Source organism: Castor canadensis, chromosome 13, assembly GCF_047511655.1.
Source record: "Castor canadensis chromosome 13, mCasCan1.hap1v2, whole genome shotgun sequence".
Taxonomy (NCBI): Eukaryota; Metazoa; Chordata; class Mammalia; order Rodentia; family Castoridae; genus Castor; species Castor canadensis.
In genome coordinates, this window is record NC_133398.1 from 25,190,395 (window position 1) to 25,214,874 (window position 24,480).

Sequence of the window (24,480 nt, forward strand, 5' to 3'; positions counted from 1 at the left end):
CTTTTATAGCATATTAAGAACATGTTTTAGAACTACTAACAGGATTCACACTAGGAATTAGATAGCTAGCAAATTTTGAGATTCTGAGTGACCCAAAGATCACTTTCTGTTAATCTTCTTTTTTTTTTTTTTGTTCTGAAAAGATTTATTTTTATTTTTTCATTTTTCTTTTATTATTCATATGTGCATACAAGGCTTGGTTCATTTCTCCCCCCTGCCCCCACCCCCTCCCTTACCACCCACTCCACCCCCTCCCGCTCCCCCCCCACAATACCCAACAGAAACTATTTTGCCCTTATCTCTAATTTTGTTGTAGAGAGAGTATAAGCAATAATAGGAAGGAACAAGGGGTTTTGCTGGTTGAGATAAGGATAGCTATACAGGGCATTGACTCACATTGATTTCCTGTGCGTGGGTGTTACCTTCTAGGTTAATTCTTTTTGATCTAACCTTTTCTCTAGTTCCTGGTCCCCTTCTCCTATTGGCCTCAGTTGCTTTAAGGTATCTGCTTTAGTTTCTCTGCATTAAGGGCAACAAATGCTAGCTAGTTTTTTAGGTGTCTTACCTATCCTCACCCCTCCCTTGTGTGCTCTCGCTTTTATCATGTGCTCATAGTCCAATCCCCTTGTTGTGTTTGCCCTTGATCTAATGTCCACATATGAGGGAGAACATACGATTTTTGGTTTTTTGGGCCAGGCTAACCTCACTCAAAATGATGTTCTCCAATTCCATCCATTTACCAGCGAATGATAACATTTCGTTCTTCTTCATGGCTGCATAGAATTCCATTGTGTATAGATACCACATTTTCTTAATCCATTCGTCAGTGGTGGGGCATCTTGGCTGTTTCCATAACTTGGCTGTTAATCTTCTTGTAGTTATGCCAGATGCTTTTTACATCAGAGCCTGGAGATGAGACATGAAAATAGGCTTTTCTTCTTTAAGTGTTTTCCCCTCACAATTCTGAGATCAGAAAACCATTAATAAAAATTCCCTGACAGTTATGCCATTATAAAGAAATGATTTGAATATAAAATTATTTCCAAGTACCAGTAGTTGAACTTTAGCAATAATTCCTCTTGTAAATTAGCACTGTTCAATAGAAATAGACTGCAAGACAGAGATGTAACTTACAATTTTTTAGTAGGCACAATAAAAAGAAAATAGGTGAGATTTGTTTTAATAATAGTTTTTATTTAACATAATTCTAAAACATCATTTTAGTCAATGGTCAATATTTTTAAATTAACAAGCTATTTTACATCTTTCAAAATTTCATATGTATTTTACCATTTAGCACATTTCAATTCAGACTAGCTATGAATCAAGTATACATAGTCATATATGGTTATATTTAATAGCATGATTGTAGATAACATTCTAAATATTTGTATAAACCATTCTGAGATCCAGCAGATTCTCCCTATTAATGTCAGTCACTCTGTAAGAACAACCATGATTTAGTACGCTTATATTTTTTATTTGGTTGAACCATATGAAATTGGTGTTTTGGTATTTTAAAATGGTTGAACATGAGCAATTTCATATGGTTCAACCTGATATATTACAGCTGAATACATTGTTTTCTGTGAAGAAGCAATTACTTATCTTAAATTTTTACCCCAGATATCACAGACTAGCTTTAAAAAACGTTTTAAAAAACGTTTTTTTTTTTTTAAATCCATTGTAACTTGACTACACACATGATCTGGAAGCCAGAAAGATGACAGGACAGGAATGAAGTGGGCATTGTGCATCTCCTTCTATTCCTCAGCTATTAGGCTCCATGCCATGTGTCCATTTGCAGTAAAAAACCTGTTATTTAGTTGTTTTATCTTCCTATCTTGTATACTGGGATTGTCCTCTTCCCTGACTGAGAATACAATATGAAGTTAGTTATAAATTATTTGCTCTGGTACTTGGAGAAAAGGAAGAAGCACTGAATCCTAATACTGATGAAAACAGAGTCTAGTTTCAATGGAGGCAGGCTGCTGTAAAAGGAACAATATGAAGGAAAGTGAATGTAAGTGGAAGTCAATGTCGGTAAGACATTTTACTTTTTTCCCTTTACATTGGGAGAGATTGGCTGTCATATGTACGTTATTTATTTATTTGTTTTTATTATTCATATGTGCATACAAGGCATATGTACTTTAGAAATGTAGGTATTGACAGTCTTTGTGCTTGCCAACCAAATTACAATTTTATTTCTGAAGTACATGTACTTAATAGACTAAATTATCAAAACTAATGTATTGACAATCCTGTATATTTAATAATATTTTAAAAGATAAATGTGAATAATAGAAATATATTAATAGAAAAAAGTTTTTAACCTATATGTTATTTATAGGAGAGAAGTATGGCTACCTTTCACTTCCAAAACCAATGGTAAGTAGAAGAATTATGTACATTTTTAGAATTTTTTTATTCAGAATTTAAATTATGTTCTTGTTGCCTATTGCTTACTACCCTTCTCCCACTACAGAAAAAAGTTAGGGTATTAAATGTTGACTGTTCAAAATTAATAATCTGGTTAGTAATCTACATATGGCCCATATCTGAATATTTGTGTTGACTTTGGGGGGGTTGAGAGACTAGGTAACAGAATTATGATTTATAAGCCATAGTCTGAGGCCAGAAGTAGTTGTATTCTCCATAGCTTGGGTCTAATTTGCAAGATGATGTTGGAATCATTTTCTGTAGACTAAGAACTTTCATATGCTTTTTATCTAGATGAAAACATATCACATACATGGGGAAAAGAAATAGAATGATAAGTTAGATAGACAATGATCCTAGGATCCTTTGTGGTAATGAAAATTCCTGTCTCTGAATGATAAAAATTATCAGTCATGTTACCCAGGTGACATTTTGAAGACCTCAGCAATTCATTTGTAGACATCATTCTATGGAACTTACAGTTGTGAATAAAATGCAGGATACATAGAAATCAGAGATTATATTTTAAAAGAATCAGTTTTCAAGGACCATCTTCTTAAAGCAGTCAAGAATCCTAACAAGTTGAACTTCAGAGGTAGAAGAAAAACAATGGGCTGTGTAGAAGTAGCTTTTGGGAAAGAAGGAAATCATAATAGTAAATGAGAAAATCAAAGACTTGTCAGTTATACCCAGCATAAACTTATATCCAGTTCCACAATCACAAAAAAAGGGGGCACTTTTATGGCTTTCATTAATTGTAACAGGTCAAACATTTTATGTGACAAAAAAATTCATTTGTTCATTCATTTAATCATTAAGTCCTTCTATTTGCTAGGTCCCATTGTAGACATTGGGACAATAATAATGAAAAAGATGCTAAAAGATGAATTCTATGGAGAGGGATGTGAAAAATAGTCAGTTCACCTTAGTATTTCTGTTATTTATAAATGCCTAGCACAATACTCCAGAATATAATTTAGTAATCTATAATTTATTGAATCAGTGAAAAAAACCAGATGGTCTCTGAAACATAGCCCAGACTGTCCAACAGAAATAATTCAAGACATTTAGATAATTAAAAATTTTACAGTAGCTATATTTTAAGAAGAAATTTATGAAATCAATTTTGTATTTTTTTTAATTTTTATTTTATTCATATGTGCATACAATGTTTGGGTCATTTCCATGTGTATCTCAAATAGTATCACTTCAACATGCAATCAACATGAAACTATGGAAAACTTTTTTAGTGCTTTTGTCATTCTAACTCTTCAAAGTCTGGTGTGTATTTTATACATAGAGCATATCTTAATTTTGACTAGTCACAGTACAGATGTTCAATAACCACTTGTGGCTAACAGCTACTATATTGAATGGTACAGATTTAAACTCATACAAAAAGAAAATGGATAGAGAAGAGACAGAATTTGTTGATGATTATTAATAGTAACAATGGCAAAGAACAAATGGTGCGTATAGAAGAGAGAACTGGCAAAAAAAAAAAAAAAAAAAAAAAAAAGAGCAAGAAAATAAAACTCCCAGGCTGAGTGTGGTGGTTCTCACCTCCACAGCCAGTTGCCAGTTGTGTGGTAGAGATAGCAGGATGGACCTGGGCAAAATAACAAGACCCTATCTGAAAAATAACTAAAGCAAAAGGGGCTGGGGGCATGGCTCAAGTGGCCTAGCAAACTTATAGTCCCGAGTTCAAACCCCAGTATTGAAGGAGAAAAAGGAAAGGAAGGGAAGAGGAAGAGGAAAAACAAAGGAAGGGAAAGGAAGAGAACTCCTACATCTGGGGATGTAGAAATGACAGTGAGAATAGTTGATTATGCAGGGGAAGACCATATAATAAATCAAGTACCCAAATTTTGAAAAGGCATATAATTAATCAGTGAATTTTGTGAAGAGAGATTTTTTTAAAAGAGAGATTGGCATTTAATACTGAACTACAACATTAGAAAATTAATTTTAGCTGGTAAAAAGCAGTCACAACATGGCAAAATAATTTTGTTTCTTTTTTGGTAAATAATCTCTATGCCTTATGCAGAGCAGTTTCTAAGTGTGGATATAAGTTTGTCTGTTTTTCTTATTTTAAATTAACGTAACCCCCCAAAATAGATGATATAGTTAGTATCTTACTGTTTTTAAGCAGATAAGAATAGGCTAGCTTTTTTAAAGTACTATAACTTAAGGCTACTACAAAATGATTCTTGATAATAAGAAAATACATCACATAGCCAAGAGAGTGATGATGTGTGCCTGTAATCCCAGCACTCTAGAAGCTGAGATAAGAGAATAGTTTGAGGCTAGTGTGGGCTACAAAGTGAAAAAAAAAAAAATCTGGGAATCTAGCTCATTGGTAGACCTCTTACCTAGCAAAGCCCTGGATGTAGTACTGAAAGAAAAAGAAAAAAAGACATCACAGAGCTTTAAGCAACTGAATTTATTGATTTATTTATTGATTTATTGATTTTATTGAACTGAATAGTGGTTTTTTTTTTGTTTTTGATAACAAATAATCTCAGAACCATGAACCATTTACTTAGTTAAGGGTAGCATAACTAACCGTATTTTTAGAAATTTGTAACTGTTTTTTTAGGAAGAAAATTTGGTGTCTGGTGCTATTTATACTTAGAGGCTCCAAGTCTTTAGCTTTACATAAGTGATGCATCTGCATGCATTTCAAAATAGTGTCCACTAGATGGCAAGCTTGGTCACATTATTAAAATGGCTTATTTACCTTTTTCATGCAATCCCCAGTCAGGCTTTGTAAAATACTTTAATAATTATAATTTGTAAAATTAAAAGTAAAAAACGAATTAATTTATATGAATAATATGCAAATAAAATAAATGAATCCTAAAAACCTTGAGACTGTTCTTAATTTTTAAAATGCTTTATCTATTGCTACTACCTTGGTCTCCAAGGAAGTAAATAGAGGTGTCATAGCTATCCAAGGAGGAGGTAGGGAGACCATTCATCATGTCTACTTATTTACTAATGAACACAAGAGTCAGCTTGTATTTGTGTGTGTGTGTGTGTGTGTGTGTGTGTGTGTAAGTTTAATGCCACAGAACAGCATTTTTGTCAATAATGGACCATATACAATGGTGGTCCCATAAGATTATAACCTCTAGCAATTTCATAGCATCTTAGTTTATGCAAGTACACTCTATAGTTTTTTCACAACCATGAAATCACCTAGTGACGCATATCTCAGAGGTGATGACCTCTGTGAAGTGACACCTCCATGTAGGTTATGTATATATATGTATATATATATACATATACATGCAAGGAATATATTTTGTTTCTTTTTTTATTTCCCTTATTATATCCACAACTTACTACTTCTGACTGGCTATTCTGTTACCAGTTTCACTGCTGGACAAAACTGCCTCAATTTTTCCCTTCTTTTCTTATCGCACATTTTAGATCTGCTCATTTGACATAGCGTTTGTGAGAGTTTTCTAATGATGTTTATTTTTGAATATATTTTTCAAAGAAACATTGTTGGTAGTGATAGGGTCCATTCTGCTCCTCTGTCCATCAAGTAAATATGTATCTATAGACTAGCCTGGTGACCTAACTAGTATAGATACCTTCTTTTCTAGGAAAAACATTCTAAGTAGTCTAAATAAAAGCAGACTTTTTCTTTCAAACTAGAAACCATTAAGCATTGATTTGCATATAAACCCTAGATTCTAAGTATAATCCCTTTATAACCTGAGATTTGGGATTAGCAACTATGATGTCAATGAAATTAAGGTGTTGAAATTTAGCTGTCTATGGGCAAATTAGTTAAGGGGATTGGATTATAGATAATCATTAGTAAGTATAGAAAATTGCTTATAGTGGTTAATTTTAATACATGACTTCATAACAATAATTCAAGCATTATAATAATGTTGTAACAGAGTAGCCAGGGGAGTTTGAGAGGTGTTATTACTGGCTTCCAAGAATATTACAGAAGTTGTTTTGAAGACTTTGTGGAAAGAAGAGCGTACCTACCAAGACAGAATTAGACAAGACACTAACTTGTTTTTGCTGGCCCCAGATTTCAAACCAGTTCAAAGCTGAACTAGCCTACTAGTAGTAACTACAGTTATTTAACTTAAGCTACTGAATATAGTTTAACTACATGTAGATATTGTTGAAATTAGATTTTTATTACAAGTACTTAGTTATGCTTTCTATTACTATTGTATTTCCTCACAATTAAATGTACTGCCTCTTAAGATATCTTAATTTTTTTATTGGCACAGAAGAGTAATGCAAACCTGAAATCATTAAAGCCAGACAAGCCTGATTCTGAGGTAAGACCTTTTCTTTTGTAATACTGTTACATTTCATCTTCTTTTACATCAGCAATGACAAAGTTGTTGTGATTAAAATGTATGTTTGTAGGAGCAAGCCAAGATAGCAAAGCTTGGACTTAAGCTGGGTTTGCTTACCTCTGATGCCGACTGTGAAATTGAGAAATGGGAGGATCAGGAGAATGAGATCGTTCAATGTGGACGGAACATGTCCCGGATGGCCTATTCTCTATATTTATTTACTAGGTAATGGGGTTACATTTTGGTCGTTTTAAATCAGTATACTAATATTTTATATAAAGAAAAGATGCCATGTTAAATCATTGATAGGTTAAAGTCAGTAGCAAATAATATGGCAAAAAGACTAGAAGTAGGTATACCAATTTACTTCATCAAATACAACAAAATGACATATCTATTTAATTAGTTTGATGGGGGGTTACTGGGGTTTGAACTCAGGACTTTGTACTTGCAAAGAAGGTGCTGTACTGCTTGAGCCACACATCCAGTCTATTTTACTCTGGTTACTTTGGAGATGGGGGGGTCTCATGAACTGTTTGCTTGGGCTGGCCTTGAACCATGAATCTCCCAATCTTAGCTTCCCAAGTAAGCTAGGATCATAGGCATGAGCCACCAGCACCCAACTTTTAGGAGTCAGATTTAGAAGGAATCCTTTTCTAGGATGATACCCCATTCTTTCATAATTCTGAAATAATTTTATGTTTTGCTTTTTGTCATCCTGCATATCCGTGCCTCTCCCAGCCTGCACCATTACATTTAAAGAATATGCTTTTTGTATCTTTATACAATGGATTGATAGATCCAGACTGATGAATGAAGCTATGAGGCCTATACCTCTAGAGGTTGCCAAATCTCCATGAGTCAACATTCATTATGGAAAGGAGAGTTTCCCTAACATCAATATTTCTGTACTATATTCTGTTATGTCCCTAATAAAAACTTTTGATCAAATGCCTTATTGACGTCAATGTTGTTCACATTCCTCAGTCTTTTTGTTATAGTAATCTACACCAATGGTATAGTACTTTTGCTTAGCTGACTCTGGTTATATTCCCATGATCTGTTCTAGAATGATTTCCAATGTATGACTTCAAACTTTTCATTCACTTGTGAAATCTCTTTCATTTTTGGAAACTTTGAAGCTACTTCCAGGTTTTAATACTTGATATCTTCTAGATGATCCTCATCCTACTCATTTTAGTTTTGAGAATATTATTAAACTGATAATGGAGAATGTAGTTTGTATCCATAGGCAAATAGGTTTTTAAAAATGATTCTTAGGCTTCAGAAGTCTTACCTCATAGGGGCAGAATGTGTCTATAAGACATGAAAATCTCTCAAAGGTAGCTTCATTTCCAAGAGGAAGGGAGATAAGAAAAGGCTACAATATCCCATTCATTTCTGCAAAGGCAATAAGAAAGACCAAAAATATTGGTATCTATATTCCTCATGAGCATAATAAGTGAGGCAGATGAGAGAGGTGATGGATGTTATGTTTGTGGAGATCCCTTTACGTGGAAGAAATAGTAATAGTGAGAAAGAAGCATTCCCCAGCTAAGAGGCTTCATTTCCCTCTTAATGTTGTTTTCTGCCTTTTCTAGGTAGATAATTCTTCTGGAAGGAGAAGGCTGAAGTGATAAGAGGCAGTATTTTGCTGCTGATTAGCTATCATTTGTTAAACCCTTACCATGTTTTCCACCTTTGGAAACTATTTCTCTGGTGGTTTCCTTCCTTTGTTCTTAGCTGCTTTTAGTAAGCTTCACCTGCATTGAGTCTTCCCAACATGAATTTTGACCTTCTTTCTTATTTTTATGTTTTTAAAGTTTTCACAGAGTACTGAACAAAAATCTCAACTTTTTGCTGTAATCATCTGTAACTAGCATGAGAATCATATCTTTAAAAAGTATGAGATACCCTATTAACTTAATGAATATTTTTGATATATAAAAATCTTCTGAAAGGCTTCATCTGTAGACTCTTTTTGGTACTAGAGTTTAAACTCAGGCCTTTGCACTTGCTGGGCAGGCATTCTACAGCTTGAGCCATACCTCCAGCCCTTTTTACTCTGGGTATTTTGGAGATAGGATCTCACTTTTTGCCCAGGCCAGCCTGGACCAAGATACTATTTTAGGCTTCCTGCCATTGCTGGAATGACAGGTGTGTACCACCACGCCAACTTTTGTTCCATTGAAATGGGGGTCTCATAAGCTTTTTTTGCTGGGGTCAGCATGGAACTCTGATTCTCCTGATCTCAGCCTCCTGTGTAGCTTGGGATGATAGGCACATACCATCAGTGCCTCACATCAGTAGGTGCTTTAAAAAAAAAAGATTATTGATGCCTCCTTTTTTTTAAATTTTGTTTTCTTTTGAGACAGGATCTCACTGTGTAGCTCAGGCTGTTTTGAAACTCATGATCCTCCTGCCTCAGCCTCCAGAGCACTGTGCTTACTAGTATGTGCTCCCATGTCCAGCATAATGACCACTTTGATTCTTATTTTAGAATATTTCAACATGGTATCATAGCATTTTTTTGTTTCAAAGTCAGAATAGTGGATTTCAGTAAAGAATAGAGTGGATCCCATCAAGACTGGGAAGTATGAGGGGCTTCCCACTGAGGGGTAGATTGCTAAAGTTCCATGAAATGGGACTTATTGCTAGAATATGGTTATTGGACAGGAATGACAAAGTTCAGGGAAGGAAATTGATTTTCTGTAATGCATAAATGCCATGTATATTTAGGCAAGTCTTGGTAATGTAATTAACTTCTTATGGCCAAATCTCAAGTTTTTTTTTTTTTTACCTTCATTGTCTATATTATCTGTTTTCCCCTATGGTCTTTTACATTTTCCTTTAAGGCCTATAGTTTACCATCCTGACCTAGGTACTTCTTTTCATGACTAATTGTTAACCTGCCTAGTATCAAGTTTTACAGTTTGGGCAATTTTATAGCCCTTCCTCAGGCACTTGCTTAAGGTCATTGTAATAATTTATATGATTTCTTAACTTACATGCAATAATTCATACTTCTTAATAACTTATATGTTAAGATTGTCTAGTGCTTTGTAGTTAAAAAAAAATTCAGTGCCTTACAGTTTTTAACATGATTTTGCTTTTTGATTTCATTTGATCCTCTCAGTAGTTTATCACAGAACAGGAATGATTTGTTCACACGTATCATAGCTATTAAGTAGCAGACCTGGTTGCTTCCATAATACAGATCTTTGGATTTATGCCTGGTCCATTGCTCTTCTTAATGCAGTCTGTTATTCTCTTTGTTGTAATTTGCTTTTCATACTTTAGAGTTCCTAGTTCTTCTTGGTAGTTTTTGTTGTTGTTGTTTTGGTGGGACTCGGGTTTAAACTCAGGGTTTTGAGTGCTCTACCACTTGAGCCACACCTCTAATCCATTTTGCTATGGTTATTTTGGATATGAGGGTCTCAGGAACTATTTGCCTGAATGACCTCGAACTATGATACTCCTGATCTTACCCTCCCAATTAGCTAGGTTTACAGGACTGAGCCACTGGTACCCGGCTCCTGGTAGTTTTTAATCTGATATTTCCCAATCTCCAACTGGTAGCATAAGTATTATGAGGTATTCTGAGTGTTTTATACATTTAGAATTGAAAGTTAAATGTGTTTCATCAAAACTGAACAACTGAATAGCTGCCAGAGTTGAAATTAGAATTAGAAGTGAGAATTTCCTGATTTTTTTGGTCTGATCCTCTTTTCATTATGTAGCAAAGGCCTTATCAGATCTCATATTTAATTCATAAAGCAAAGTGAAAAAAAGATTTAAAAGGACAAATAGGGCTTAAATATAACTTATCAGTTTAAAACTTCTTTATATTATAAATTAACATATATACTGTTAACTTGGGAAGTAATAGTTAAATATTTAATTGTTTTAAGAATAATTCCATAGTATTATTAGTCATGTTCAATAACTTGGGTTTTTAATACACAAAATGCTCTAAAATTTTAATGCTATACAACCAATTTCTAAAATAACTTTTTAAAACCTTTTTAATAATTCATTTTATTTTAGAGGAGAGGGCCCACTGAAAACTTCCCAGGATTTAATTAATCATCTAGAGGTATGTTTTATTTTACTTTATACTACTACTTTAATTGTGGGCTAAAAGTGGGCTTATAACTTTGTGTGTGTGTGTGTGTGTGTGTGTGTGTGTGTGTGTGTGTGTGTGTGTGTTATATGGGATTGAACCGAGGGCCCTGTGCTTGCTAGGCAGGTTTCTGTACCACTGAGCTACATCCTCAGCCCTTTTTAATTTTTATTTTGAGTCAGGGTCTTGCTAAGTTGTCCAGGCTGACCTCAAATTTACCATCCTTCTGAATGAGCCTCCCAAATAGCTGGGATTATAAGCCAGTGCCACCATTCCTATGACTTGTTTCCTAAACGATTTATGATATACGTGTGCTTGCATATGTACGCACTTGTGTGCTATAGAGAGTGTAGAAAGGTAAAAATTTAGAGGGCTTGGGGTAACATTTTGTTCTGCTTTCTTGGTTATCTCATTAGAAAGAAACTTAAATATTATAGGGATAAAGTTGAATAGGTTTTGTTGATATTCCATAGATGCAATAAGTTCTGTTTTCCCAAGTACATGAAAATCCTGTAAGCAGATTCAAATCCCTTATACCTTCCAGAGTTCTAGAAAAGTTTTTTGACCTGTTCTTTGTTGAATTAGATGAATGATATTGACTAAATGAGATAACACATAAGAATGCTTCTGTCATAGGTTGAAGACCAATACAGGATACTCTGTATATGTTAGTTTCTATCTTTTCCTCCATATTCATGATGAAGATTTAGGGCATATAGGGAGAGACAACTATGCTAGCACTAACCTTTTTTGCCCTGTTTTAATGGAACTTCATGTAGGCCATCTCTAATTCTCCCTCTAGGTAAAGATTTTAGAATGGCAAGTGGGTTGCAAAACTCCTGTCTTATTTTCCCTGCTTCCTGTGTTAGCCTATTTGCCAAGAGTATTCCTACATTTGAAATGTAAAATTCCTATCACTTTGTCACTGTTAAATAGTTTCCTTAGGTATTTCTGTATGCTTCTACTGGAACCTCTTCAGGAAAAAGATTTCAGCTGAAGGAATGATTGTCAACATAGAAGAATTAGAGAATTTTTTTTGTGGATTTAAACAGTTGGAATGAATTCTAGATTCATTCTGTTCAATTTGGTTCATGTACATTCTAAGTCATTCTGTACTGTATACCTCTCATCTTCTATGTGAGCTAGTTTATTAAAGCAATGATTGTTAAATTGTGTCCAAACTGTGATGAATATAAATGGCATAATTCCTTCAATAGTCCTTTTTTTTTGGTGGGACTGAGGTTTAGAACTCAGGGCTTTGTGCTTGCAAAGCAGGTGCTCTACAACTTGAGCCACACCTCCAGTCTATTTTACTCTGGTTATTTTGGAGGTGGGGTTCTCACAAACCATTATGCCCAGGTTGACCATGAACTGAGATCCTTATGAGCTTAGCCTCCCAAGTAGCTAGGATTATGGATATGAGCCACTGGTACCCAGCATCAACAAATCTTTACTGAGCTTATACTGCATATCAGATCATGGATAAGAGATCTGTGGAGAAAAGTGAACAAAGCAGTAGAGCTTATGTTCTAATAGCAGGAAATAGACAATAAAAAGTTAAGTATGTAATATACACATATAAGTACTTAGAATAAGATTACATAGATTAAGAAGATAAAGGTGATAGTGGGGTGGTTAGAAAAGACTTCTCTAAGGAGGTAACATTTGAATAGAGACATTAATAAAGTGAGAGAGTTGGATGGATAAGTGGGACTGAGAGTATTTCAGATAGGCAGAACAAGAGCAAAGGCCCTGAGGTGTAAGGGTAGGGCTGGGTGCATCTGAAGAACAGTAAGGAGGCAGTGGTAGATACAATGAAGTGAGCCAGAGGATAGTGCTATATATGACATCTCTGAAAGCCATGGGAAGAACTTCGATTATTTTTTCAAGCATGGTAGTAAACCCACTGAGGGTTTTGAGAATCAGTGGCATGATCTGACTTAGGTTCTAAAAGGTTTTGGTTTGACTAACACAGTAAGTGATAATGCCATTGATGGAGAACACCAGATTTAGAAAGTGGACATCAAGCATTTTGTTTTGTTCATGCTAAGTACAAAGGCCAAATAGTATATTACAAGTCTGGGTAGTTCAGGAATGGACAGAGACTTGCAAGTTATCAGCTGTACAGTGGTTTTAAAACCATGATATTCTATGAGGCAGATATACATCTTGCTCCCCCACCCCCCCGCAAAGGGGTTTGCAGACTAGGAGTAAAGAGAAGATATGCAAAATAGGATGTGGTAATGTGGAATTACGAGGCGCACATGGGGAAATGAATCATTCAGTTTTGCTAGAATCTAGATTTGAAGCTCATTGGTTTCCCTTTCAAAGGATAGGGAGGATGCAAAAGACTTTGACCTTAAAATCACTTTATCCAACAACAGCAAGGTGGCTGTTGAATAGAGGGCAAAAGTTAACCCTGGAGTTACTGCCTCCTCTTTTCTTCATGTTCCTTATCCAACTTCTTACCAAGATTTGTTATTTTTGCTCATAAGTCACTCTCATTTTTGCCCTATTCTCTTCTTATTTCTCTGGCCACTTAAAACTATGTTTTTATCCCTTTTCTTGCATGGTATCTCTCCCTAAAATGTCCTACATGAGCTACATTTAAACATAATATCCTGAATATTCCTATCTTACTTGTCCAGTCTTATTCTTCACTAATTTTTTGAATTATCCTGTTCTCTTCACTAAATTGTAAAATGCACGGTGAATGGTCAAAATCAACAAAAAAGCAACAATCTGGGTTGGTCCCCTCAAATAGCTGGTTTTGGAATGTGTATAGGTGACAAATTTAATCTTGGTTAGATGGAAGCAACATCCTAACCCTTTTGACCTCATATTTCAAGATTCTTCACCCTTTTATAGTTGGAGATGAGATGATCTTGGGATTTCTCCAGAGACCCACATATAGTTTGTGTGGCTGAGTTTCACAGGCTTCTGTGACTGTCCAGAATGATTGGAAGTCTCCAGGTATAGAGGAGCCTCTCCAGTGGTTTTGTCTTATGGTTGGGAATAGTTTTGAATCCAGTGAAATCCTGGGTACAATAAAATCTTTAGTTCTCTGATAGGTTTTTTATGTTTAGTTTGTATGTTTGAGCTATACAAATTATTAACTATATAAATTATTAATGAGTATATCTCTTACCAACTATCCACTGAATCAATCTAAAATCGTGATGCTCTCCCTTTCTACCAGGTTTTTGCTGCAGAGGGATTAAAGCTTACTTCAAAAGTACAAGCTTTTTCAAAACAGGTAACTCCTGTCTACCTGCACAGTGCCTGTGGTGATGTAATGTATACCTACTTTGGGAGTATATTGTTGAGATATAAAGGTACTTAAGATATAAAAAATGAAGTTGTGATGGAGTAATTGTAACTTCCTAAATTACATTTCAGCTAAAAGATGATGACAAGCTTATGCTTCTCTTGGAAATAAATAAGCTAATTCCCCAGTGTCACCAGCTGCAGACAATAATTAAGACATCTTTGCAGAATAAAGTGATTCTAAAGGTAATAGGGAGGGTGGGGTATTCAGGTAGACACTTGAGAAGCTGGCATCCTTTTGTCTCTATCAGGTTAGATCTAGCTCCTTTTTCTTGAAACAAAAATGTTGCCCTTACCCATAGAAGGGCAATTTATTTTAATTTTTCATACCTTTACTGAAAGCATTATTTATTATCTCCTGTTATAACTGACCATTAGCAGCAGGTTCACCAAATAAATGGGCTTTGTAGATACAGATTAATTCTGTAGCGCCAAACAGCTACCCTTATGTCATCACTGTATAAGCACAAACACCTCAAAGTCTGGGCTCATGCCCACAGAGCAAGAATTGCAATGTAGAGGATCCACTGCCAGTATTTGGAGAGTTTTGAGAAGCTCCTAAACAGCCTGTAGTAGCCACTTTTCCACCCATTATTCCTGAGGCACCATAAAATAGGCATGAGCCTGGGCCACAAGCCCTGCTGTTTGGGGTCTCAAGTCAGCTTATGTGCCTCAATCCCTACTTTTCAAAACCTCTTAGATTCCATGATGGTGAAATTTTATCATGTCAAAACTATACAGGTGATAAATTTTTATGAAGTATCACTTTTAGAATTTGACTTGAATGCTTTCCTGTCACTGCAGGTTGACAAGTGTATTATAAAGACAAGGTCCATGATGACTCTCTTGGTTCAACTTCTCTCCCTGTGCTATAAGCTGCAGAAGAAGGTGAGGTAATTTTTCTACCTAAAACTGATTTTTTAAAAAAGTTAACTTTAAGGAAAATGCAAAAGAGAATAATAGCACTTTATTTTGTAACTTTTTTTCAGAGTAAAGCAGAAACTAATTATCTTAACTCTTTGCAGTTTCAGATAGAAAATAACAGGCGGGTCTCAGTTACCAATAAAGACACCATGGACAGTAAAACTTGAGAAGCTTTGGGCCAGATCTTTGGAATTTCATGTGACAAACCTGACATTTTTAAAAGCAAATGATGGTATTTTCAGGAATTCCTCAGTTTTATAAAGAGAACAATACTGAAATCTTGCTTTATTTTCTGATCTTCAGACTGTGAAGCTTTCTGACAACTAATAAATGTGATGGTAGTTGCTAGAATTCTAATTGCAATGTGATTTTAAAATGAGACTGTGCACTAATAATGTTCTTTATATGTTAAACCAAATATCCCACTGTCTTTAATGACAATTGAATCCAAAGAAGCTACTTTGATTAGGTTCTCAATTTTCATGTATTATACTTTATTTTCTTTATTTAAGCTCATCATCAAGAACACTGCCTTTAGTAGAAGATACATGAGTCCGGGTGAACACAGGGTTCTTCTTAAACCTGTGGACTCTTTTTCAATCCCTCTGTCCAAGAGTGGCAAGGGCCCCTCTGATGCCCAGTCATAGATCATTCACGTGAGTAGCAAGGTTGTTTTCTAACAACCACCTCACATAGCCAGGATTATGTTTCAGGCTGCATGTGTCCCTACTCTACTTCCCAAAGCAAGATAATGAAACTGGCTCCACAGAACCCTGGAGCAATTTCTGGAAGAAGGAGATGGCTGTCTTTTGGTACTAGTTGTAGCACAGCTGGCCAGTCTATCCTGACTGTTGGCTGGAATCCTCAGCCTTACTGACTTAAAAAAGTTTTGAAATATCCTTCTCAGTATTGATGGAATGGTGACAAAAATGACAGAACATTGCAATCAAGGAGGTGTTTAAATTCTGTATACTCATACACTGTATTTAATATATGTGGCAATGGAACATTCACATCTAACAAATAAACATCTTTAGTATTTTTAACATTGGTGTTTAAGGTTGTTCTTTTTATGGGATGGGATTTGGATTGAAGGATCTGGTTTATGTGCTTTTTCCTTATAAAGTATGCTTAACTTTGTTTTGGAATCATGTCATTTCTGTATCTTGATACTTTGTAATTAATTTTAAAAGCAGTCATGTCATCAATTGCCAACTGGCAGTATATATATAAGTTGGTCTGATGATATTTATCTGGTTAGCCAACACAATCAATGTTCATTTAAGATCATGAAGAGGTCACTACGTCAGTCACCACTGATGAATGGATTAAGAAAATGTGGTATCTATACACGATGGAATTCTATGCAGCCATGAAGAAGAACGAAATGTTATCATTCGCTGGTAAATGGATGGAATTGGAGAACATCATTCTGAGTGAGGTTAGCCTGGCCCAAAAGACCAAAAATCGTATGTTCTCCCTCATATGTGGACATTAGATCAAGGGCAAACACAACAAGGGGATTGGATTTTGAGCACATGATAAAAGCGAGAGCACACAAAGGAGGGGTGAGGATAGGTAAGACACCTAAAAAGTTAGCTAGCATTTGTTGCCCTTAACGCAGAGAAACTAAAGCAGATACCTTAAAAGCAACTGAGGCCAATAGGAGAAGGGGACCAGGAACTAGAGAAAAGGTAAGATCAAAAAGAATTAACCTAGAAGGTAACACACACACACAGGAAATTAATGTGAGTCAACTCCTTGTATAGCTATCCTTATCTTAACTAGCAAAAACACTTGTTCCTTCCTATTATAGCTAATACTCTCTCTTCAACAAAATTAGAGATAAGGGCAAAATAGTTTCTACAGGGTATTGAGGGGGTGGGGGGAGAGGGAGGGGCCGGAGTGGGTGGTAAGGGAGGGGGTGAGGGCAGGGGAGAGAAATGACCCAAGCCTTGTATGCACATATGAATAATAAAACAAAAAAAAAAGTCACTACTGCTAGTCAATATTTTACTGAAGAATACTACTTTTGTCCTTGGGGAGAGTCATTGTGCCACTTGAAGTGGGTGTCTGCTGGTGTGTAGTTATATTTTCAGTTCAGCACTGTTGCTGTAGATGTATGCTATGTGTAGAGAAGTGACTGAAATCAAGTCTCGTGTGTATATTTAGGGGAGGTTCAGATTATAAGAAGTTTCTCTTGTGAACTAAAAATAATTTTTAAGTCTAATTTATAAAACACTCTTGTATGTACCTGAAAAGAGACTATTGTCTTATGAAGGTTCAAGTGGGGGTGGGAAGAAATACGACTTCAACAGTATAAGAAGATAAAGAACCAAAGAACCAAAGGAATTTACAGATCAAGTGATTTCTTCTGTATAAAACTATTTTATTTAAAATCAGGGATACTTAAGTGTTGCAGTCCTTAAGAAAATATAACAAGACATAAAAGTTTTTTTTACTTGAAATTCAATGTAAATTAAGTATCTAATCTTAACTAATACAGTTTTTTCTAGTTTAAATAATGTGAAAGTCTTTGTTCCATTCAGAGGATAATTGTCATTAAAGTAGAGTACATTTGAATGATGTAGTATCATCAACATCTTTATTAAAAGTAACTGTAACTAGAATGTGTGAGACTGAGTGACTGCAGTGTATTTGCAAGAACCAGCTTAATACTGAATTATAGCAGTTCTAATAATTGCTAGCAAAGTCTTTTGTATTTTTCAAAGCCTTTTCATATTTCTGTCATCTAAGAAGTCAGTGTCATGGTTCTACTTTGTTTTAGAGGGAAAGGCCATCCCACTGGTATGAGGAGGAGAGAAGGTACTCTATGCTCTGCCTATTCCCTACAACTTAAAGGAAGAGTTGTTAAGGCAGAGGGGTGACTAGGCTTTTCAGTAGTATCACATTGAAGTAGATTGGGTAAGGAAGACCAGTTAGCTATTTTTTTCACAAAACATCAAGCTGATGGAAAGCTGAGGCAAAAACAATATGCACGCTATAATATTCAAACAGAAATATGTCCAAATATAGTATTTATTTCCAGGTTATAAGTGTGATGGGAAAATTACTTCTATTTGGCTACTTAAAACTTTTCTGTTTTCCAAATTTCTCTCAAAGAGTTTTGTTTGGTTTTTATCAAAAAAATATTCCTTGCTTGCCATATGTTAGAAGCAAGAGAAGAACAGAGAAAATACCTGGACGTGGCAGATCTGGGAGCTTAAAGTGGGAACCAAGGCGTGTTACGTTAAGACAAAGGGGGAGGACTAGATTAAGTGAGGGATTAGGCCTCCAGTGCTGATGCTAGGTGGGAAGTGAAGTGGGCTTCACATACACTGGCTCTTCTCCTGTGCACTGAGATGATGTAGGCATCACTTTTATTCTATCTCAGTCCTCACGATGCAGTTCTTGTGGCATTAATGCGTTTTACCACAACTTCTTCATATTGCTTTTGTGTCAGTAATCCTTCTGTTATACTTTTACTTTCTTCAAATTTGGGTAACACAACTGCAATGTACCCTTCAGTGGATGGCTGGAAACAGAGTATTTAGTACTGTTAAATGACCAAAAAGTGAAAAAAGGTATTTCATGGGATCATACATTTTTTCCCCCTTTTACCTTTTCTTGGAGAATAGATGGCTTATGGAGAATATTTTCATTCACTTCCATCAACCGACCTCTAACACAGCTGTTTACAAAAAGAATTATTTTTAAGAAAAATCAATTTTCTTCCAAGAATTCTTCCTGTAGTGATCAAAGGCACTTTGTTAAACATAGGCACTATATTAAGAGACCATTCTGGGTTAGGTGACACATTCAATGTTCATACAAGATCCTGAAGAAACCAGTGTACTACCAATTAGCTAGTCAGTTATTTTATTGAAGAAAGTGTCTACGGTAGTCCTTGGGGAGAAAATACTCAGCTTGGTAATGACCTTTTAAAAATGCTTCTTTAATCAGTCAAAATAAGCATAAGCTTTACTCTATGAAACCAAAATATTCCTTTAAGACTAGTGGCTATAAAGTTACTCACCTAGATACGGTATATTCTTCTCCATCTGAGCAGTATATTTTACACAGAGGTGCAAGTTCTGTTAGAAACTGTGCCCCCTAACAAGAAGGGAGAAGTAAATTAATTGACATGTATTTCTACATCTCTTTGAGAGGCAGTCCTCAGTCTTAAAATGAGATTTATTAGATTAGAAATAACTTAAATTCCTAAAAAACACTCATGTATTCATTTATACAGTAAGTGCTCATTAAGTGCTAAATACCATCCCAGGCTATAAGGAGAAAAGCTAACTAACATGTATGTATGAGATGATAGTTTAGTTACTGACAAATAAGATATTTTCTCAACTGTAAATGAGAAAGCTATAGATAGATAGGTGTAAAGAATTCAAAGTGAGCCCTGGTACTGGTAGCTCACACCTGTAATACTAGCTACTTTGGAGGCTGAGATCAGGAGAATCATGGTTGGAGGCTGAGCAAATAGTTTGCAAGATTCCCCCATCTCCAAAAATACCCAGCATAAAATGAACTGAAGGTGTTGTTCAAGTAATAGAACACCTGCTTTGCAAATGCAAAGTCCTGAGTTCAAACCCCAATCCCACCAAAAAAAAAAAAAAATTCAACATGCAGCAAAATCCACCATCAAGCAGTAATATAAAATTCAGGATGACAGCAATATTGTACAAAGTTGGTTTCACTAAGATTCTTAAGTTACTTTTATATTAGAACTTAATAGGTAAAGGAACTTTTATAATAGTGATTGCACTAAGACTTTTTGAAGAAGGGTTATTTTTCTAATAAACAAAAATTGATCTTTGAGGAAAATTTGGAAAGCACAGAAACATTTTAAGTAACAAAATAAAAATAATGTATCCATTATCCTATGATCCACTGGTATAATGTTTTTATACTTATAAATATACATTTGAATATTTACGGTATGGTTGTTTCACATACTCCACTACATGGATAGATGAATCTGGGGAAGTTCTGACAAGGAGGCCCATGGTAGCCAATATAGGCATATCTCATTTTCTACTGTTTTCCAAGAATTTTTCCAGTAGTGAACACAGGCAGTTAAAGTTAAGATGCTAATCTTATGACCTTTTATTTACCAATCAAGACATTATTAGATAACATTCAAATACTGCTACATTGGCTTCACTCCTCTGCACATTGGGTAGTTACTTCATTTCAACACACTAGCATAGGTGCAATTCCTCAGGATGAGGGATTTGTCTCAGAGGGACTATCTACAACTTGTCTGTGTCAAAATAGTAGAAGCATTTGGCCTCTTTGTCATCTCCCTTGGAAGAACAAATGATTGCCAGTTCTGAGATCCAATCAATGCTTGTCTACAGTAGATTCAATGTGCATGTCCCTCTGTCCATTAGGAACAGCAAAATTCTGGACATTGATTTATTGTGGGAGATTCACAAGAACTAACACTTGGTATAATTTTGGACTTTATGTGTTAAGAAAAGCACACGCTTTTCTACATCTGTTTCCTGAGTGAGGAGAAATCAGTACGTAAGACATGTTATTAGGGTCTCCTGGAATAGTAAGTATAATTAACAGAAACATTTAGCATGAACTGAGTAAATAAAGGACCTAAATCTTTCAGATAAACTTTCCTAACCCAGTGGATTTGTCAGGATACTTTATGATGTAACTAAAGTATCCTTGGTGTGTTACCCTCTTTTAATAACATGTCTATTTTGCCTAGAATTGAAAGGGATAGAGATAACATTTTGTGTAACTGAGCATGTGTAGAGGTAGAAGATGAGGGTAAATGTGTATTAGATTGGCAATGTAGTAAATGAAAAGTGGATAAGGAGCAAATACCATATCATTTTTGCAGATTGTTTTTTCCTACTCCCTCAGGATATTTTTTCATTTTTAATTTACATGTGAAAAATACATGACAGCGCTGGGATGTAGCTCAGTGGCACAGTGCTTGCCTAGCATGAGTAAGACCCTGTGTTCGATTCCAGCACCAAAGAAGAAAAGACAAAAAAAAAAAATAGAAGACCCAAAATATACATGGTAAATAATAGTTAGTCACCCTAAATTTTATAGAACCTGAGATACTGGTCCAATAACTCCAGAAGAGACAATAGATCTTGATAATACAGGTATCACAGTTGTCCTTTCAAAGGCCCACCTTCCATCTCCTCCATTCTGGGGATAATAAGAATGGCAGTAAAGAACCTAATATGACAGGTACTATACCTCCTGAAGTTTTTTGTGTGTGTGAATTTCTTTAAAATATACTTAATATGTGCACCTCAAACTGCCACAGAAGTATGCTGAGCATACGTTCCTGGATCCGTCATATCATGAATATAGAGGATTATAGTAGATAACCACACAATTACAGGAACATACCCGCTTAAATTTTCCGGAAACCTTATTCTGAAGTCTGCTACAGTTGGTACTGATCTGATAAGAAATACTTTTAATTGTTTTTCCACTTTGAAGAACTGGATGAGATCCAGCCAATGTGATGACACATATTCTACAAGGAGAAAAAATTAATCCTGTGTTATTATATGGAATAATTCCTTCTTCTGTAATGTAGTATTTCTATTGGCATAGAAATATCTAAACTGATATTTGTTTAGTCAAGCTATCATCTCTTTTTTCATCGGCTACTATTGGAGCCTAACTGTAGCACAGGAAACACAGTAATAGAAGAGGAGAAAGCAGGACTGAATTTCCTTCCCAGGAAAGAGAAGAGTGCCAGAGGTCTTTAGGTAGCATGCAGTAGAAGACAGGGAAGTAAGGCATGCCTGTATATGTATGGTGCCACATAGGCATCCACTATAGCCCTCTCCATGCGCTCCAGAGGTCAGTGGTTAGGCACAGGCTGGCTACTTTAGGTAGCACATGAGTCAGGATGTGGGCCTCCATTTGGGCATTTGAGTAGTCAAGTTTATTTTTTCAGAGTGATTAGAGACTGGAAGACTCATTCCTACCAACCAAACTCCTATAATAATATCATTTCAACACAATGGAAAAAAATACATATATTGGGGGGACGAACTGGGGGCTTGAAGTCAGGGCCTCATGCTTGGTAGGCAAGTGCTCTACACTTGAGCCATTCCACCAGCCCTTTTTTAAAGCTCTAATTTATTTTTAGATAGGGTCTCAGGCTTTTTGCCTCAGTCAGCCTCCGCCCACAATCTTCCCACTATAGCTGGGATTACAGGTCTGAACCACCATGCTGTGCTTGTTTTTTTGAGATCAGGTCTTGCCTGAACTGGCCTCAAGCCATGGATCCTCCTATCTCTACCTCCTGAGTCTGGGATTATAAGTATGCATCACCACACCTGGCCCACAATGGAAGATAATTTAATGAATGTTCATTTAATGAACTTTTGTTCAATCCAGAGTTATACCAGGCTAAGTTACCAGAAGAGAAAAAATTTGATTATTAAAAATTCCTGATTTGCCTACCGGTTAGAGTGCTGCAGTATACAGTGGTCCTCACAGGGTTTTCCTTTGACATCTAGAAGAAGAAAAAATGAATTGTTGGTTGTTCAACCAATATTTATTATCACTATGTGGTACTTTCTTTGATTCATAAAGATAATTAATTATGAAAATCAGACTCATGCTGATGACTGGTATTCCTTTATCACTCAAAAATAAATATAAAGGTTTCTACTTAAAAGCAACTGAGGCCAATAGGAGAAGGGGACCAGGATCTAGAGAAAAGGTTAGATCAAGAAGAATTAACCTAGAAGGTAACACCCACGCACAGGAAATCAATGTGAGTCAACTCCCTGTATAGCTATCCTTATCTCAACCTTCCTATTACTGCTTATACTCTGTCTTCAACAAAATTAGAGGTAAGGGCAAAATAGTTTCTGCTGGGTATTGAGGGGGTGGGGGGGAGAGGGAGGGGGCGGAGTGGATGGTAAGGGAGGGGGTGGGGGCAGGGGGGAGAAATGACCCAAGCCTTGTATGCACATATGAATAATAAAAAATAATAATAAAAAAGGTTTCTAATAAACAAATGTTAAGGTGATTAAGTCCTTGCCATTTTGCTTTCTTCTCACTTTAAAATGAGTATACCATATCCATTATTTCTGTTACCCTCAGTCCTGGTAAAGCCAGGACAGCTGGATATCCTAAATTTGGCCTAGAGAAAATACATGCGTGCATATTTGCGCATATTTTGTGTGTGTGTGTGTGTGTGTGTATGTGACCGTTATCCCTGAATGAAAGGAAGAAAGTTGGGGTTAGAGGACAGTCCCTAAAGGATGCTCCTGGAACCAATATTTACTTAGTACACAAAACAGTACATGGGGAATGCCTACTTCTAAAAGGCAAATGAACAATACCAGCGGCTTCTCCGTAAGTAAAATTATAGATACTGCTTCCTGAATGTCTCTATACTAACGTAGCCACTTCTCGCCATCCTACAGCCTCGTCTAGCTTAATCTGATAATTTTAAGTAACTAGCTATAGGACTGAGCCCCTCGAATCCCTCCAGGCTCTCAAGGTCCCTTGCCACCTGTGCCAGCTAGCCTACCTCGGGAGCCTCGGTTTAGCCTACTGGTGTTCCCTCAAGCAACCCACACCGGGCTTGCATTGAGCTCCCCCTCCTCAGAATTCGCCCCCCAACTCTTTGCAAGTCCCACCTGGGCCTAGAGGGGAACGCAAAGGTCAGGTTTCTCCTGACGTGGGTAGGAAGCTCCAGGAAGAGCACTTCTTGGCTTATGATCTGTCACCGCAGTCCTCGCAGCATCAGGCCAATGCGGCCAAGCAGATCCCCATCATTCCGTACTTACCAGCTTTGTACCAGCGAGTGAAATAACGATCCACCAGCGACGGCACCGTGGGTTCTGGGGCCGCTGGCTCGGTAGCCATGGCGACCGGCCACGCCGCTGCTCTAGCCCTCCAGAAAGCGAATACTTCCGACCAATAGGTTCCGGCCGGAGATGTCCTTCCGGCGCGCGGCTGAGTTGTGCGCATGCGCACTGCTTCCAGGCCTTACAGGGCCTCCATCCCTCGCCCTTGCCAATTACCGTGCTTTGCAGTCTGAAGTCAAATTGGGGATCAAATACAAACGGGTGTCAGAAGGGCGGAGGGAAAGGAGCCAGCAGCCAGCGCAGCTCCTCTAGGTTGCTGGGGCTACAGGAAAGGGCAGTAGGAGCGATCCGCCAAACAGCCCGGACACGCCCCCTACGCCGCGTGACGCCCCCTACGCCGCGTGACGTCCTCCATACGGCATCGCTCGTGCTGCTCTCTCCGCACAATTTCTCTGCGTAGTTCCAGCTTCAGTACCCTGAGGCAGAGCGTCCC

At 36.6% G+C, this 24,480-nt stretch overlaps 2 protein-coding genes across 4 annotated transcripts in view; one reads left to right on the forward strand and one right to left on the reverse strand.

Moving 5' to 3' along the window:
* The window catches only part of Ctnnal1 (catenin alpha like 1), a 66,067-nt gene extending 49,868 nt beyond the window's left edge, over positions 1-16,199 (forward strand). Inside the window, exons 12-19 of the mRNA XM_020175895.2 lie at positions 2,354-2,391; positions 6,708-6,758; positions 6,850-7,004; positions 10,827-10,875; positions 14,102-14,158; positions 14,302-14,415; positions 15,034-15,117; positions 15,255-16,199. Of these exons, the coding sequence (XP_020031484.1) occupies positions 2,354-2,391; positions 6,708-6,758; positions 6,850-7,004; positions 10,827-10,875; positions 14,102-14,158; positions 14,302-14,415; positions 15,034-15,117; positions 15,255-15,320 (614 nt within the window). The 3' untranslated portion in view covers positions 15,321-16,199. The remainder of the gene's footprint in view (positions 1-2,353; positions 2,392-6,707; positions 6,759-6,849; positions 7,005-10,826; positions 10,876-14,101; positions 14,159-14,301; positions 14,416-15,033; positions 15,118-15,254) is intronic.
* Positions 1,174-24,347, reverse strand: Abitram (actin binding transcription modulator). Of its 3 annotated transcripts, none has more exons than XM_074051315.1 (6): positions 23,967-24,336; positions 22,627-22,678; positions 21,556-21,685; positions 19,190-19,266; positions 18,775-18,844; positions 1,174-3,070 (listed from the first exon to the last, which is right to left on the reverse strand). In XM_074051315.1, the coding sequence occupies exons 1-6, from the start codon at positions 24,148-24,150 to the stop codon at positions 3,032-3,034; spliced, it is 552 nt and encodes a 183-aa protein (XP_073907416.1). In that variant the 5' UTR covers positions 24,151-24,336; the 3' UTR covers positions 1,174-3,031. The 3 variants fall into 3 exon arrangements, with proteins under 3 accessions (XP_073907416.1, XP_073907417.1, XP_020031490.1); XM_020175901.2 differs by lacking the exon at positions 1,174-3,070 and adding an exon at positions 18,175-18,688 and having other exon boundaries at positions 23,967-24,327; XM_074051316.1 differs by lacking the exons at positions 1,174-3,070; positions 18,775-18,844; positions 19,190-19,266 and adding an exon at positions 8,214-8,407 and having other exon boundaries at positions 23,967-24,347.
* Positions 24,348-24,480: the final 133 nt, after the last annotated feature.

Coding starts and splice junctions, on each gene's coding strand:
- Abitram (XM_020175901.2), bottom strand. CDS start 24,150: ATGCGCACAACTCAGCCGCGCGCCGGAAGGACATCTCCGGCCGGAACC. Junction 19,267..21,555: donor TTTCCGGAAAATTTAAGCGG/GTATGTTCCTGT, acceptor CCTTCTTGTTAG/GGGGCACAGTTTCTAACAGA. Junction 18,845..19,189: donor GAAGAATATACCGTATCTAG/GTGAGTAACTTT, acceptor TTTTGTAAACAG/CTGTGTTAGAGGTCGGTTGA.